This window comes from Crocodylus siamensis, chromosome 9, assembly GCF_052110815.1.
Source record: "Crocodylus siamensis isolate JL-2025a chromosome 9, ASM5211081v1, whole genome shotgun sequence".
NCBI lineage: Eukaryota > Metazoa > Chordata > Crocodylia > Crocodylidae > Crocodylus > Crocodylus siamensis.
Window position 1 is genome coordinate 43,428,083 of NC_143403.1, and position 18,054 is coordinate 43,446,136.

Sequence of the window (18,054 nt, forward strand, 5' to 3'; positions counted from 1 at the left end):
TAAAAGGAACATCCTTGCAGCTTTTGATTCTTCCCTTTATATTAGGGCTCATGTTTGCCTTCCCTGTCCCCAGCTTACATGAAATACCAATTACAGCTCCACATTGCAGTCTCTTGGATATTTATGTCCCCTATTCCCTCAGTATCTGAGCACTTCACAATTTTTAATGTTTTTCTTTTCCATCTCAGCCTCCAGTTATGGCAAGGCTGGGTTATTCTTTCCATTGTACAGATGGGAAGAGAGATTCCTGAAGTCCAAGAGACATGACCAAGGTTGGTAGCAGCAAAGGAACTAAAGCTGGGTCCTAGGGCAGTGCTTGAACCAGGACCTTGGTCAAGTTTTTCCTTCAAAAGTATGAATTTTACCTTTTTATCATCACACACAAATAGATTATGTTAAGATAACACTTTTAAGGTTGCAAAGCCAAATGTTTAAAACTTTGCCAGAATCAAGGATGTCCGTGCAATCTTAATTTCATCCCCTTGTGCATGTTCATTTTAGTACAGGAATCAGCTATGTGATTACATACTCTGGACAGGAGTGTGATTTGTTTGGCACATGGACTATTCTACCCATAATCCCAAATTCGAGCCTTCTGCTCCATCTCTTCCATCTGTCCCTGTCCTGGACCCTTCCTTTCCCTACTAATGCTGCCTTATTCCAGTCCCATTCTCCTGATGTAATTCTACTCTGTACTTTTCAGATATACAATTCCAGTCCAGGTCTTCTTTCCAGTAACTCCCAATCTTCTGATCCAGACTAGCTGCACTAGGACCAGTCTCCCCAATCTCAGTCCCAGTCTTCCTACCTTTTCTGCTTCCAGTCATCTTGTCCATGTGTTCCCAATCCTTATATCTCACCCTATCTCAGCTCCTTGTTCCAAATTTCCTTACCCAAGCAGTTCTTGTTGTCCCTCCATTCCCTGATCAGTGCCTCTATTCCCTCCCTGGCCTCAGGTTGCTGTCCTCTATATTTCCTGTCCTTATTAACTTCCAGTCCCAGTATCTCTCTCCTCATCCAGCCTCAATATCCTTGCCTCCACAGGTCTTCAGCTCAGTGGCTGTGCTCTTAACCAATCTAGCTTGTCCCCCACACTCTTGCTTCTTATCAGATTTCTACTTCCTCACCTCACCACTTCCCATCCCAGTCTTCCCCTAATGTCTCCTCTGATCTCATTTCTTCACCTTACACTTGTTCCCTATTTCCTTCATATTTCTCTTCCTGCATCCCGGAAGTAGTCCCTCTGCCTAGCTTAGTCTCTGCCGCCTGTTCAATAAGTTCCAACTTCCTTACCTAGCTAGCAAAAACCCAGACCTGGTTGCGCTTACAGAAACCTGGTGGGATTCTACCCATGACTGGGCAGTACGCAGGTCTCCCAATTCTTTCCCCTCATTTACTTAAGCACTTTTTCTGAGTTCACTTAATAAAGCAATGACAGTTTTGACTATCTGCATCATTTAATACATATTTTGGTTTGTTTACAAGCCATACTTGTGTCCTCTGTTTCACTCCCCATCTGCTTGTGCCCCCCCCGCCACCACACCCAACCTCTGTGAAAGTCACCAAGGAGCCACACTCCCTCTGCTTAGGGCTATGGAGTTTGCCCCCTTGGCTTCAGAAATATTGTGCAGGATGCAGTCTGATACAACTGCCCAGGGCAGACAGCCCTCATTGACATCCAGGTGTGCTTCCACTGCCTTCCACCATGCCTTGAAGTGCCTTCCATGATCAAGCCAGTAGTTGACCAATTTCTTCTTGGCATGCATGTGCCCAGTGAAAGGCTTCATAAGCCAGGGTAAGAATGGGCATGCCAGGGCCCTGATGAGCAGTGGGGGGCAGTTATTCACTTCAGCTGCAGGCAAATTTTCCCCAGGGGGTAGAATGGAGTTGGGAAAAAACCCTGATGTTGTACACCTTGACTGACCAAGCTGGCAGTGATGTGTAAGACCTTTTGGTTGATGCAGTCTAAGCCATGAGGGGCAGGGCCCAGGATGATGATGGGGATCACTGGTTCCAATAAAGTTGGAAAAACCTACATGGGCAAATCCAGGAATGATCTTCTGTAGGTTGGCAAGGAGGATGAACCACAGTATTAGCATATTCTGGATGTTCAGGCATACCTCCTGCAAAGTTGGTCCTGCTGTGGACTTGCTCCTGCCAAACTGGTTGGCCACAGACTGAAGGATGTCAAGGATTCAGAGTTTCCAGGTGGCAAAGGCCACTTACTTTTCCACAGCAATGGATGCCCTCATACCAATGGCTTGCCACTGGAGTGATGGACCAGGTCAGTACAGGTTTCCATGAAGATTTCCACGGTTTATCTGAAAGTTCTGCAGCCACTTGTCATCCCTGGTGCACGAGACTTTACACTCCCATGAATGATCTCATCTTCCCAGCACAGAAGCACAGGTACACATTTACAAGTGGTCCTACTGAAGATTGTCCTTTATGCTATTCTACATGTCATCCTCCTCATTGGGCATGTAAGCATTTATGGCACAGGTAAGGTAGCACAGCTCAAGGAGGTACTTTTCTAGAGACCTCATTATGCTGGCTTCACTTCAGTGCCAAGATGCCAGCTGGCAGACAAACTGGAAATGGCACTGAGCGAGCATAGACAGGCTGTGACTCTCCATCTTGGCAAAACCGCACAAACGGGCCCTCCCTGTGCTGTGGATCACAGGGCAAAGAGAATGAAGTCCTCCAAGTAGGAAGACTTCACGTAGGAATGGACTCCAAGTAGGAGTCCATTCCAGGCTCTGCATGCTGAGAGTGTAACTAGCATGTCACTTCGGCTACTGACTGTCCATGTCTGTGTCCACGCAGCCACACTGCATCATCAAAGCACAGAACACTGCACTGGTCCCAACCTTCTGCCCCCTGCCTTAAGGACATTTTTGGTGGATGGATATCCCCTGGCATTGCAAGGAATGGTGGGAGTTTGAGATCAAATGCTTAGGATTCCCTTTGCTCTGTCAGGCCATTTCCAAATGCCATCCCAAGGAGGAGGCACAAAGTGATACAGTTCTTAAGTTTTAGGACAGCACAAACCCTTCTGTTGTACTGAGAAGGGTGCAATAGCAAGTTTGCTCAGCAGAGAAAGAATCACATAAGTCTATGGGCCTGCTTCAGGCAAATTATAAAGAGATAAGGGAGCCAACCAGCCCAGCACAGGGAGGTATATTAGATATGTGTCTAGCAGCAGATAGAAATGCTGATGAAAGTGGAGGGTAGGGTATCAATTGTTCTGTGTCTACAGGGGACAGGACAAGAAGGAGTGGGCTTAAATTGCATTAAGGGAAACAAACGTTACTTAGGAAGACCTTTCCACTCATAAGCAGGGAGAGGTTTTGGAATCTCTTGCAGCTAGACAAAGATAGATCTGACAGGATGGTTCTACCCAGAGCAGTGGGCTGGACTAGATTACCTCCTAAAGTCCTTCCAGCATTATTATCCTATGGCTTGCTATAGATGACAGGGATACTGAGGTTTTTCAGGGAGTCCCATCCATTTATGACAGAGATGATAGACTGTGCCCTGTGCTTGCAAGAGAGCTATAGCATCTATCCACATCCTTACAGAGGGGAGACTTACCCAGCTTAGGATGGCTTGAATGATAGGACTGGACACCCCAGGAATTCCACCCCCCACAAAAGCCTGCCTTCCACATTGCCTTGGTCCTGAGAAGTTGGCTTAATTGCCAAAAGGCTCATAAGGAAAGGGTGTTTTCAGAGTATGCTGCAAAAGGAGGGTTGCTTTTCCAACTCTTGTGGGGCCAAGGCAGGGATGCTGTAGGAAGACACCAGCACAGGCTGAAGTTCTGCAGCCTTCTCTTTTCGTGCTTCATGCTTAGCCACAGAGCGAACACGGACTCCCTTGCTCCCTCTGAGGGTTTGTTCAGGCTGCAACAGGAACATACAGTCAATGAAGAGCAGTAATGAGTCAGCCATGCATCCCTTCTGCCCAGGGTTTCAAGGACCAGCAGGAGCAGGCAGCACTCAGGCACAGAGGCCATTTCTTAGTCTGTACAGCATTAATGACAACATTTTTGGGAGGAATACAGAAGGGTAGATAGACCCCAGCCAGACAGGAGAAAACCTGACCATGGAGGGAAACAGCCATCCCAGGCATCTGCCACCTCCTGATGACACTGTCATGGGGTAAATAAATCCAGACCCCACAGTGCCCAGTCCTGGGCCTGCAGCTTGGCAGTACCCAGTTCCTAAGAACTCACCCTTCCCCTGCAATGTTGGAGGTCTCTGGGGACGTAGGAGATGCCAGAGCATGTGAACATAGCTGTACAAGTAAGGGAGAGGGGAGATTTGCTGACCCTAGGAGCAGAGAGGAAGGCCAATGCTTGCCTCTGCAGCTGTGTCTTTCTAGGGAGCCCGGTAATGGGACTGTCCTCTGAAGGCAACTGTGGTGTCCCCTCACAGTCACATGAAGCCCATTCTCCCACTTCGGTTTGTCAGAGCGTTGCCTTGCCGCAGCTTGATGCAACTGATAGTTGGGAAACTACCCTCAAAAAAACAGACCTTGGCATTAGGTGCCTCGCTCTGCCCTGCTCATCATTGGGCTGCCTTGTTCTGGCCTCATTTTTTGCTCCTGTTCCTGGAGCAAGGTGTAATAGTCTGTCCAATTGGTCTCAGACAAGTTTCTCTACATATGCAGGGTCCACTTACACTGGCTGCCCTTCTCTGGGGTTCACTCCATCTCTAGAGCTTCCCCACTGGCTGAACTCTTCACCAGGGAGCTCTTCTCCCCAAAACACCCAGGGCCAGAGTAACCTCGGTGTCTCGGGAGCAAAGCTCATATTCTCTTGGGCTCCTCCCCTTCTGTTCACCTCATCCCTGCTTCTCAGAACCAGACACAGGGGTTTCTATCATCCAACCTCCAGATTTGCCTCTCTGCAGCCTGTATCCCTACCAGCAGGCTCACACCTCTAGCTCTCGTAAGCTACCACTCTGTACCGACTTAGAGCCCCTTAGCTCTCCTGCCTAGCCCAACTCTCAGTAACAAGGGTTGGGACCTGTTACAGGCCCAGAGACCCCGACCCAGATATGGGAGGAAGTAGACAGACTTTGGTGTCATCTGCAGTGAAGGAACAATTTACCCCCAAACCAGTGGCACTCTCCCAGCTAGATGGCTTGGCCCATTTTAGTTTCTTGATTAATCCTTCCCTCACCGAGACATCCCAAGGCTGCACAGGAACTCCGTAGGTATCCATGCAGCACCGCTGGATACAGCAGAACTTGGCCTCCTCTGCAATCAGGTCCCAACGGCACCCCTCCCCTACAATCCCTGTCGGATCTGCCGGGTCCAGGATGAGGGGTCTGAAATTCAAGGAGACAGGAAAAGGTACAGTGTTGACTCTGCCTGGGGCTCAGCGCACTGAAGCCTAGCCAGGCATCTTGCTGCCCCATCCCCACCTCTGGTCCTCTGGGGGGATGTGGTTTTCCCCAAAGCCCAAGGTCTCTGAGGTTCACCACTTGGCAGGAAGTAGGTCAGCCACAGGTCACTCCCACACCCAGGACCCTGCAAGAGACCTTTCCATGCCTCTTCCAGAAGCTAATTTGGGGCCCCTTCTCTCTGCCTTCTCCACTGCAATCCAGAGCCCTTCCTCTGGTCTGCTTTTGCAGCACTACCAATTTTATAATGACAGGATTTTACCAGTTACCCTAGGGTGATGCAAACTCCAGCTCTGGCTCCAGTGCCAGCTGCCCTCTTCCACATCTCCCTGCCTCCGGGGGAAGAGCAGCCAGTTAGGCTCTGCTCTAAGGTGCAAGTCTCTCTACATATGTAGGGTCCACTCACACTGGCTGCTCTTCACCGGTGCCTGGGACAAGCAAAGAAAATCCAGACCTGGTGAGCGCAATGAAATTCATGTCCTCTGAAAGGGCTACGCTTAAAGGCAGATGCCTCGGGCTTTCCTTGCAGCCTGACATGAGGAGAAAGGTCAAACACATACAGTATGATTTAAAACAACCATGCGCCTTGGGTTCAGATTTGTACTCTCTGGACCATGAAGGGTAGGAGAGATCCAAAAGACCTTGGAACTGTCCCAGTGTCAGATCCGCCCCTGCCTGGCACATTGTTTCCAACCCAGAGGGACCCCAACTGCCAAGAAGCAAGAACACTAGCATGTGCCCTCTGCCCTGCACTCTCTTCTCCTGTTCAGATTGGACAAGCTGCAACTATGCACTAATGCTTGTTTCATGGTCCCATCTGGTCCTCCCAGCCTAGACTGGCACGGCAGTATCTGGGGCATGGAACAGAGATGCCAGGGAGGGAAATGCCTGGATGCACACAGGCAGGTTGGGATGCACAGAGGGGGGAATTAACCTGACCTGCATTTTCTGAGTTGGGATTGCAGGTACTGTCCCAGGGCCTCATCCTCAAAGCCATAATTTATGGTCCAAAAGACACAGAGTTCTTCGTACTGCTGGATCAGCTCCAGCACTGTCCGAAAGCCCGTGGCCATGCTGAAGTCTGTCTCTCCACTCCCCTTCTCCCAGGTATAGATAGTCAGGAGCTCCAGTGCATACTGGGGTGGCAGGGACTCTCCCTGTCTCAGCTGCGCTTTGTAAGGACGGACATACTGAAATGGAAAAGAGGGGAAAAGATAAGACAAAGACAGAGCAAAACATTGATCCAGTGCCTGAACCTTCCCTGAAATCTACTCAGTAAAGATGACGGGCTGGGAGACAGAGCAGCTGGGGCTAGAGCCTGGAGGGCCTCCTGCAACACGGTTCTGTCCATGCCAGACCACATACAAAGTCCTGCTCTCTCTCAGGAGTGCCCTGGCAGTGCTGCCGGGTCAGGCAAGAACCTTTTGGTGCCAGCTCTGTTTTATCAACTGACTCCATTCACCAGTTGGAGACTCAAAAGGAAAAGCACTGAGGGAAGAAGCACTTTTCAAGCAAGTAAAGTGGGGGAGGGTGTGGGGAAAGGCAGGCCTGATTCCCCTCCAAAGGCTCAAGGGAGTCTGGCCTGCCTGCAATACCTTTTTGTACCAGTGTTTCACCAAGCGAATCAGGCTTTTGACTTTGGTGGGACGGTCAATGACAAAATCCCGCTGCAGCTCAGTGAAGCAGGTAGAGAATTCACCGCCCTGGGAGCAGCTGGCTATCAGGTCCAGATATACATCAGGGCTGGGCTTGTAGCCAGAAACATGATGGCCTGTCAAGGAATACAAATGCAGGAAGACACATACAGATCACCACCTGTGCAAAGAAGCCTTTTTTGCATCTCCACTTAAGTAGGGTGTGGGATTTGCTGTGAAAACCCAGATGAAGGAACACAGTGGGACCCCATCTGCGGCTGTTCAAAACAGAGGCCTGGGGTGGGCACTAGACGATTGCTGACATGAGAGGCTGTGGATACTGCCACAGATTCAGGGCACTGGGTGCAACATCAGTCTCACACGAATACCCATCCAGCCACTCCTGCAGCTCACATAACATTTAAGCTGCTATAGGAGGAATGGCCCCAAGGAGAGGGGATCCATATCCATTTTAGAGCACTGTACTGTGGCAGGAAAAAGGACACGGTTGTGGAACAAGTGTCTAAAGGTAAAGGAACTACTGATGAAGACTGATGCCCCGGACACAGTAAATGCCGTGCTCTCCCCTGCACAGCCCCAGCAGAACAGCATGCCTGGCCTTTGGCAATGACCCGAGAGCAGGCTTCCAGTCAGAGGCATGCATCCCTGGTGGAGTGCACGGCTGCTAGTCTTACCCAGGGGATCGTAAGCCGGCAGCACGTCAAAATCTATGGATTCTTCTAGCCTTCTGGATCGCAGCTGGAAGCTCAACACTCGGGGGTTCTTCCACTTGGACACCTCAATGATCACCTCAAAGCGCTTCTCCTGCTGGCATTTTTCCAGCATCCTCCTGATCTCCCAGATGATCTCTGTGCGGTTCTCCTCCTGGTCCTTGTACCCTTTGAAGCAGCTAAGAAACACTACGAGGTCAGCGTCAGAGCTGCCTCGGAGAGCAGTGCCTTTGCCTGATGAGCCACCCTGCAGAGGATAAGACAGTTACTCCCTGCAACACTTGGGACATGCCTGCCCCCCTCCTCCCAATGGGAAGACATCCCACGTGGGCCTAAGCTCTAAGGAACACAGAATCCACCTCATCTGCAGGCCACTTCTTCCCATAATTCCCACACTGCATCTTACTTCCAGCCTGAATTTCTCGATCTTCAGCTTCCAATCATTGGATCTCATTCTCTCTCGTTCTCCAAGGTTAAAACACTGTTTTAATCCTACCAGAAATCTCTCCCCATGTAGATTTTTGTGGCTCTGATGGAGTCACCTGTTACCATTCTCTCCAAGAAACTTACTAGCCTGAGCTTCTAAAGATCCTTACCATAATGAGGTTTTCCAAGCCACAAATCATTCACATATTGAATTTGTGGACCCTTTCCACATTATAACGCGAACACTAGAGTCAGTGAACTCGGAGTTCCCAACACACCGGAAATTCTGAAATAAAAAAACTTTCTGAATCTTATTTCAAGAATGAGACTTCCACACTTGCTACACAGCAGAGGTTGAGTAATGTCATTTTGCAGAGTCAAAATAACAATTATTTCCAAGCATCCTCCAGCTGCCAACTCCCCAGCTCCCTGACCTGCCCACCTGGCTGAGAGGCAGGCACTGTGCCTACCATCTCTCTGGTTGGCTAGCTCCCCGGGCTGAATTCTCTCTCACTTTCCCACGTCTACCAGGTTGCTTAGTTCTTTCTAAGCAAGAATCCTAGTTCTTTCAACCTGTCCTTGTAAGTCATGTTTCCCATCCTCTAATCATTGCTGTTACTGATGGACTGCAAACACACTGGAGGACAGGATAGGTGGATAACAAAAATGATGAAGGGCGTAGAAGGCAAGTCATACAGAGAGAGGTTGAAGGAAATAGGTGTATTCAGCTCATGGAAAGGGCAATTAAAAGAAGACATGATAGCAGTCTTCAAATATCAGAAAGGCTGCCACAAAGAAGAGGAAAAACACCTTTTCTCTTTTACTGTAGAGAGCAGGATGTGAAACAAAAGCTTGAAGTTGCAGCTTGAACTCTGTGGGGAGGAGGGTTGCCTTCCTCTAGTTCAGCAGGAGGCACAGTCCTCTTCCTTGGATCTCATGAGCGTGCCTTAACAACCCTTGCAGCAGCAGGATGCTAGTTGCTGCTGTTCCACTGCTTTACATGTGGCAGGCCAGGGTGTTACACCTTGTGTGTCTTTCAGGGTTGACTTTAGTTTTATGATTAGGTTAGTATGGCTGGATAGACATCATCCTACCTGTAGGAGGGAATTGGGCTAGATGATGTCTAGAGGTCCCTTCTAGCCCTCCTTATCTATCACCTTGACTCTAAAGCCAAGCTCAAGAGCTAGGCAGGATTCAATGAAGATAGACAGCATAAGCACAGAAATATGCCTAATAACAAGAATAGCTAACATGAATAGCTAACATACTCGCACTGCCTAGATAGGAAAGGTGTAGCTAACTTCTGGACGGCAGTGGTTGGCGCCTCCCAACTTCCCAATGGGGAACTTCATTTGTATAACAAGATTCCTTGCAAATTTGGTATTTACAAAATTAATCTTGTTTCTAAGGGGTGTCTTGCCTTTTAAGAGGGCTCACATGAATGAGAAAGCAGCAACTGTAAAAATTGCTGGCACTCTCTTTTCTAAAATTTGTAACTTGATGGCACCATATCTGGAGTATATGTCTGTTGTCATGTTTGGAGTATTATATCTGGTGTTCCAGACAGAAAAAATGCAACTCTTCATAAACAGCAGCAATTTGTGATAATTAGTTTAATTGCAAGTGATTTTTATATTAGAATTAGGCTCTGGTCTTAGTAAATAAAAAAGTTTTGCTTCCACAAGACAAATTATCTCATAAAGCAAGCCTGACGTTTCACACCAGGACATTACATCCTCATCTTCCGTTGTTCCAAGACTTGTTAAAAATCAAAATGCATGGCTCAGAGAACTCCTCAATCAATTATTTTAATACTTTAACATGTTTACTGAATTCTGCTCTGCTAGTGTTTTTCTTCATCTGAGGAAACTGCCCCTCTTCATGCACCAAGCAAATACACTGCATTAGGGCCTTCTCTACACTCTACCAGCACGTGACAAATTAAATTCCATCACTATCATTTGTACCTAGGCCACCGCCAAGCTCCTGTCCTTTGGCAGCTCGCACTGCTGGTCCCTCCACCCTTCCACAGCCAGAGCTCTCAGCCTCCCCCCTGCTTTCTTGCCTCTTGTATTTATGTTTTCTGCATTTAAGTAGATGGCATGTTGCTAGTTAAAACATGTCACTAATCCCAATCAGTTCAACAGAAAACATGCAAAGCGCAAATTTATCAATCAGAATTCACTAAAACAAAGGTTTTGTCATGGCAGGTATAAAGAAGTTGGGGTAAAGGTACAACATCGGTGAGCACTTTGTATGTTTCCACAAACTTGGTGATACTGAGAGCTAGTGTTGCTATGATGGGCTTTTAGAATTCATAAATTTAGGATAAGGAGACACATCAGCAAGTGAAGAGGAGTTCTCCAAAGCTCTTAGGAAGGAAAGTGCACCAAGCCATGCTGTTGCTGTATGAATGTGTTAGAAATAGAGGTGCACCGACACATTGGTCCGATATCGGATGGGCACTGATATAAACAAAATGTAATATACAGGTAATTGGCAATATCAGGCCAATAATTTGACCAATAAATGGCCCATGCATGTGTACAGCTGCAGCGCAGCAGAGACGGCAGGGAGCACAGCCCAGTAGCGTGGAGAGCTGCCTCCTGCTTGTAAGTCTGATGTGGTGGAAGGGGAGGGAAGGGGCGTGTGGGGCAGATCAAGGCCTCCGCGGGGAGGGAGGTGTGGAGCTGGGGCAGAGGCTGCCCAGCCCAGGTGAGGCGGGTGCAGGATGGAGCGGCAGCTTGTCTAGGGGGTGCGGGGGCGGGGGGCGACTCCCACTGCCACACACGGCTTGGCCAGGAGCTGATCTGGGAGGGGGCTACAGGGTTGGGCTGCAGCCACAAATTCGCCATAGCCCCTACCCGGTGCAGACCTGCTCCGCCGGGAAGAGCTTGGTGCGGCCCCAGCCTCAGCCCGCCCCACGCAGATCCAGGGGCACACGCCCCTGCCCATGCCCTCCCAGACGAGTGGTGGCAGCAGTGGCAGGAGCTGCTGGATGAGCAAGCGAGGGCCAGAGGAGCCACCGGACCAGCAGCTCCTGGTCAAGTGGCATGCGACAGTGGGAGCCGCTCCCCACCCTCCCCGCATCCCCCGGACAAGCCACTGCTTCATCCTGTGCCCGCCCCGCTCTGCCTGGCAACCCCATGCCTCCCTCCCCGTGGGCCCCTTGAACTGCACCATGCTCCTTCTCTTCCCCCTCCCACCACACCAGATTTACCAGCTGGAGGCAGCTCTCCATGCTGCTGGGCTAGTATCAGGAATCAAATCAGTATTGGTCAATATGCCTCCTTACAAATTGGCTATTGTTATTGGCTGCAAAAATCTCTATCAGTGCACCCCTAGTTAGAAACAATAAGAACACCTGCAAGGATACATCACAGATACTCAAACACCTCACTCTCAGGGAATTAAGAATGCTGTATTGGTGCTGATGCATGTCAGATTGGGTCCACCTACTACCATAACCTACAGTAGATGGTACTACCTGTGACTGTTAATGCCGAGCGCCAGTTAAATAACCTGGCAACCTCTAGGGTGTCAATGGCCTTGTGCAGAAAACCACCTTAGGGGGGTATTTGTCTTACTCCTGGTGGAGGAAAATCCCACCAAAACTTTGTGGCACCAAAGTCCACTCCATAGTAGGGTAGACTGGGCTCTTTAACCCAGGTCCAAGTGGTCATAGCTTTGATGAAAAGCACAGGTGTGGGTAAAAGGAAAAGATTCCAGACAGGAGTCACTCCCTGGATTTTTCAATGAACTCTTTAGAATAAAAGTGCTTCTGAATACAGTGCTCTGTACATGATACTGTACTATCATACTAGAGTGAAAAAAGCTGGGAAAAAAATCCCAGAGACTACAGCCAATATGGGGCTGCATCTAAAAGGTTCCATGGCAACCTGAAGAGGACAAACAGAAGCCCCTGGCAGGATAGAGGAGTGATGGATACCCACAGTGGTGTGGAGGAGCAGCAGAGACCACCCCCAGCGGAGCAACAGAGACCCTCTGGCACTATGGAGGAGAGGTGGAGACCGCCCCCAGTGGCATGGAGGAGTGGTGTAGACCCTCCGGCAGCATGGAAGAGTGGTGGAGACCCCCAGCAGAGTAAGAGAGACCCCCCGGCCACATGGAAGAGCAATGGAGACCCCCCCAGTGGTCTAGAGGAGTGGCAGAGACCCCCAGCACAGCAACACAGACACCCCCCACTGGCACCATGAAGTAGTGGTAGAGACCCCCAAGCAGCATGGAAGGGTGACAGAGACCCCCAGCAGAGCTACAGAGGCCCCTGGAGGTGGCATCCACAGCAGCACTTCCTGGCATCAAACTCTAGCAACACTCTCCAGTATCAAGTCATAGTTGTGGCCCTCACTAGCCGGCTCTTGCTACTTTGGCTGTCATAGGTGGTAGAAGCCCAGGAGAAAAGTAGCAGCCTTTGCAGAGAGCGGGGCATGGACAAATGGCATGACCAATGGACCAATGCAGCATGGATCAATGGACCAATGGCAGAACCAAAGGCCCAATTCCATGACCAGTGGGCTAATGCAGCAACAGTTAGATGGGAAGGTTTGGAAACCTCAACCTGATCCTACCTCAGGCAGGGGGGTGGACTAGGTGACCTCTGGGGGTCCCTTCCATCCCCACTTCTCTATGATTCAATAAGTCTATGAGCCTCTGGCAGCAGGGAGTAACAGAGCCTCTGGTGTGGTCCTCCCTACCCAGAGCGTACTACTAAACCGGTGCGGGTGGTCGAGTCCCTGAGCGGAAGCCCTGGGTGAGACTTCCTTCTGAAGTGATTGGGCCAGGAGGGAGCTCCCCGGGTTGGTTTGACTGTGATCAGTTTTGAGCTAGTTAAAGGTTAATAGTTCAGGTGTTGCTTAGGGAGTACCACTGCCCTCCCTTTCCCTTGTACTAAACTTGTTTTAACTTAACATTTGCTAGTGAGTGAGCAGATTTCTTTAAATTACCACACCCAGTTTCAAGTTACTTTACCAAGTTTCTGGGTGGTGGCTGGAGGTAAATGTGAAAAACTGCTGACAAATCCCTAGGGGTGTCTATACACATGCGGTGGGGGGGGGACGACAGGGGACACACACACACGTTACTTAGAATGGCTCTGAGAGCCATTCTAATTGAAACGCCCACCGTGTCACATGTATTTAGCATCCTGCACTTCAAAATGGCAGAAGGGGTGCTTTAAACATAGCTTGTTCAATGAGCTTTAGTTAAAGTGCCACCGCTGCCATTCTGAAATGCAGGAACAGCGAATACACGATGCAGAGGCTTCTGCAGCACACTAATTATCGTTACAGCAAGACTGGCAGACTGCTCTGACATGTGCTAAATACCGTATAGAGGAGCAGAGGTCTATCATGTATAGGGGTGCCCTATATTTGCATGCAGCCATTCTTCCTGCCATCCAGGGCCTGTTAGAATAGCAACATAGAGATCTTAAAGGTGGGGTGTCAATTGGCAGGCTCACACTCAAAAACGAAGCATTGGGTTGAGCAGGAACACGCCCATATTTCTTCAGGAGGCGACCTTGGTAGTGGGGACATGTTTTGGGATGATTCTAAGAGCATTTTGGCCCCTGATCCCAGTGGAAAGGCAGCTCCTAACTGGTAGGTAGCAATGTAAATAGTACACAGGGATGGGGAGTAAATTAGAGCCTGGCACGGCGAAAGTGCACTTTGGACCAGGCAAAACTCTAGTCACAGATGTCCAAGCAAGTCCCCCAGTGCCACGGAGGCATGGTGTGGGGTGGCCCAAGAAGGATTTCCAGACATAATCCCAGCCCAAATGCCAGTTCCTTATTCAAGCCATCATACTTAGTACCGTGTCTGGGGTGTCGTCAGTTGGTAGCCTGGCACGGCCAAGCTGGGTTTTGGGCAGGGCATGACTCTAGTCAGGGTGTCCAGCAGAGTCCCCCGGTGCCACCGAGGTTTGCCGTGGGGGGGCCAAACAGGATTTCTAGCCATCCTTCCAGCCCAGATGCCAGGTCCTCAGTCGAGCCATTATACGTGGTCCAGCTGACACAGACGCTGGCAGCCTGGCATGGCCAAAGCGCGCTTTCGGCCGGAGAGGGCCGTGGTCAGGGCTCTCTGGGACAATCCCGCAGTGGCACTGGCAGGCAGTTTGGGGTGGCCCCAGAAGTATTTTGCCCCATCCTAATCTGACCTTCATGTGGGGCTCTGTGTACATATTAAGTAGCAATGAACTTCTCTCTCTCCGGGGCGTGGCATCATTACCCGCGAGCTTCCAGCGGGTCGGGATGAGCTCTGAGAGGGAAGCGGGGAGGCGCAGTGCGAGCTCGGCCACGTGCCGGTCTCGGGACCCCGGGCCAGGGCAGGCGCCCCGCCCGCGCCGCTCACCTTGACCACCTTGAGCACGCGGGGCCGCGGCGGCGGGCGGGCGGCGAAGCACTGCTCCCGCAGGAACTCGCACACCTCGTGCACGGCGCGGCCCACCTGGGCCAGGAAGACGGCGTCGGGCTGCAGGCTGTCCTGGATCAGCCAGTCCAGCCTCGACGAGGCCGTCTCGTACAGGGCCATGGCGGCGGGCGGCGGCGGCCCCGGCTCCCGGCTCACTCTCGTTTCCTCGCCGCGGGCGGCGGCTCCCGGAGGCGGGGCGGGGCTTGCGGCCCCGCCCCGCCCCGCCCCGCCCGGCCGCAGGAAGCGGGGGCCAGCCGCGCCACTGGCGCTGTCGGGTCCCCGCTGTGTGGTTTGAAACGCAGCCTGTCTGGACAGGGCACAGCTCCAGCCCCGACTCGTCCAAGGCCAAACGCAAGTCAACCCCCTGGGGGCTCCTGGAGAAGCTCTTCTGGCACCAGAGGATTTCTTCAGCCTATTGAGCAAAGACAGACGCCGCCCGTGGCACCACGGTCTGGCCCCTCTGTGGCATGGGCCCGGGCCCGGTGCCCGCAAGCCCGTGGCAGTCGCTCTGCAGCCTGCGCCGGGGAGGAGTGACTCCTGCCCTGCTTCTGGTGCTGCACAGAAATCCTAGGGGCTGTCACGCGGCTCTTCCATTAAAAAGCGGCACAGGGCTGGATTCTGGATGTACCGGGGGACCGACCACTTCAATCCAGCGCCTCACTTCCTGGAAGCTGGCTCCTTGCGCCTCACTCCAGGCCAGATACTGTCTCCTGACAACCAGCTCCTGGCTCTTGGCTTTGCTTTGGTGACTGCTCACATCCCAGTCCCTTGAAAGGCACAGCCACCTGTTCCAGCCCCCTCGCTAGTGAGTCCAGTGGATCCCTTTGTCCTGTTCCTGATCCCCCAGCTCAGTGTTTCTCAACCTTTTGAGTAGCAAGTACGCCCTAACTTCTGATAATTTTAATAAGTACCCCAACACTCACTTTTCCAGGGGATTTCATACAGGCAGTCCTCGACTTACAATGTTTTGCGCTTACAATGTTTATAAATTGACACCATTTCAACTTTCTGACGTCAATTTAGACTTTACAACACTTTATCCGATGTGACGCCATGCCAGCGAACAAGTTCATTGTGTTGCCCATCTCCCTGGGGAACATAAGCAAACAAGACTCCAGAAGAATCTGCAGCCAAGACTCCTGAGAAGACTCCAGCCAAGAGCCCTTCAAAAAGGCCAGCAAAGTCACCTCAAAGAAGTCCTTCCAAATCAATATGGTTGCTATTTACAATATAAATACATTAATGTAGCTATATTAGTCATCTATAAATGATTGAGTACAAAATTCTGGGGTATTTTTGGTGAGAATAGGCTATCAGGCCTTAGTTCAGAAACGAATCCCCATTTATAACATTGTTTCTTATGAGAAAATTGGTTCCAAGTTGCAACGTTTTGACTTAAGATGCGGTTTTCAGGAACCAATTGTGTCCTAAGTCCAAGGACTGCCTGTATTTCCAGACTGATGTGTACTGTATGTTGGAAGAAGGGCTGTGTATATAAGGCTGTTATATTACATGTCTGAGCTGGTGTGGGTAGGGTTGCCACTTTTATACCAGGGGTGCACAACTCAAGTACCTGGACTAGAGGTAATGTTGCCCAAAGCTAGGAGGGCTCAACCCAGTGCCATGCAAAACTCAGCATGCCAAACTTTTACTGGGGAATTTAAAGCACCGCGCAATGTGCAGCACACCAAATTTTTTGCCATAGTTTTGAGAGGAAAAGGTGAGAGAGAGGATTAAGGTAATTGTGTACCCCCTGCCTGTGTCTTGCGTACCCTCAGAGGTATGCGTACCACAGGTTGAGAAACTATGCCCTAGCTCATGGCTCTGTCTTGGTGACTACCCATGTCTTGGTCCCTCAGCCTCCTGGCATCAGATGCCTTCTGACCTGTGTGCTTCTGATCCCATGGCTCACAACCTAGCTTGGACCGTTGCTTCCTGACATTATTTGCTTCTGACTCCCTGGCTTGTGACACTGTAGTCTCGAGCATATCCATGAGAGGCTGCATGGGTTTGATCACACTAGCACAAAGACGGCGGTTCAGTCAGCTAACCTTGACCCAGCTCTAACCCTTTCCTTAATGTAGACCCAGGCTTGCACATCTCATCTGGCACAAGAAATTCACATGAACTTAACCTATAAAAGGCCGAGAAGCATAATGCCTAACCAGTACATGTTGCTTAGAGCTCTGTGCTAGAAAATAGGACATGTAGGTTCAAACCCTGCAGGGTGAGGGCCGAGAACTGGACTTCCTGCTTCTTGGGCCAGTTCCTTAATCACTAATAAGGGTCTTGGGCTAAATACATGCGAAGGCCTAAAATGATGTGTATGTTCAAAGGCAGCAGTTCCAGGGTGGTAGTGGCACAAGTAGGGCAGGGCAATGGGGCAGCCACCCCACCACAGCCTTACAATCTCACTGGCAGTGCAGCAGCCACCGGAAGAGGCCATTGCCCCTGTGTATGGCTGCTGCCCCAGATGCCTGGCTGCATTGTTTCACCTCTGCACAGCTGTTTTGGTGACACATTGGTGTATAAAATGAATCAAGATTTTGACCTGTGGGATTGAAAGGAATGTGGTATTAACTCTGTGCTTAGTGCCTTTCTAATGTTTGTGTTCTGGGTTATTGTGTACATTTCCTGACAGTTTTGGGTTGCCAGCCCCATATTGGGCAAAAGGGGAACCCCCTGTGTGTGAAAGAGAAGCCACATGACTGGAATGGGCTGTGCTTCAGAGCATATAAACTCAGTGCCTGAAGTAGCGGGACAGTCTGGCCCTGGGTGCTGCAGGGAGAGGGGCTCCTGGGGGAGATGGCATCAGGAAACAGGTCCACAAGCACCTGAGAGACTAGAAGAAGGCTAAGGGGGAAATATGGCTCGTGCTGTGGCATTGACCTGGAGTGGGGATGAACTTTAGTTTGGAAGTGGTTTGCTTACACCTGTGTTTAACTTTTACTGGAGGGCCAGGTTGTGGCAACAGGGATGGTATGGAGACCACAGGGGTGCCTCAGGAGAACCCAGCATATAGCCCTGTAAGGGTCAGGCAGAGCTGGCCTGAGGTAAAAAGGTGTCTTGGGTGAACTTTTGGCACTCTGCCCCTTGCCCCCATATTTTGGTGCCCCGCTGAAGTCAGCACTACTGCTGCAGGCAGAGGCAGAGGTGGGTGGGTAGGGGCATGGGTCATAGTCCTATGGGGAGGCAGAGCGGCATGGTGTGCCAGGTGGGCAGGCACAGCTGCTGCTGTGTGGGAACAAAGCAGGTAGAGAGGAGCAGGTGCCCCCTTTCCCCCCATGTGCCTGGCCCACCTCCTCCAGAACAGCAGCTGGGGGCGGCCAGGCTGGGCTGAGCACCATTCCTCCTGCCTGGGGCAGGGATCAGCTGGGATGGGTTGAGGGAAAGTGCAGCTGTGAGTGCAGGCTGCTCATACATATGT

General features: G+C 50.8%; 2 protein-coding genes across 2 annotated transcripts in view; one reads left to right on the top strand and one right to left on the bottom strand.

The window, feature by feature from the left end:
* Positions 1-1,438: 1,438 nt before the first annotated feature.
* LOC149857463 (2'-5'-oligoadenylate synthase 1-like) lies at positions 1,439-14,832 on the bottom strand. The gene is made up of 6 exons (XM_090061825.1): positions 14,568-14,832; positions 7,738-8,020; positions 7,004-7,179; positions 6,348-6,598; positions 5,186-5,333; positions 1,439-3,902 (listed from the first exon to the last, which is right to left on the bottom strand). The coding sequence occupies exons 1-6, from the start codon at positions 14,745-14,747 to the stop codon at positions 3,729-3,731; spliced, it is 1,212 nt and encodes a 403-aa protein (XP_089917951.1). The 5' UTR covers positions 14,748-14,832; the 3' UTR covers positions 1,439-3,728.
* A 128-nt stretch (positions 14,833-14,960) lies between these two features.
* Positions 14,961-18,054, top strand: part of PLA2G3 (phospholipase A2 group III) — a 37,870-nt gene continuing 34,776 nt past the window's right edge. The window contains exon 1 of the mRNA XM_090061823.1: positions 14,961-15,842. The gene's annotated coding sequence lies outside the window, so the exon portion shown is untranslated. The remainder of the gene's footprint in view (positions 15,843-18,054) is intronic.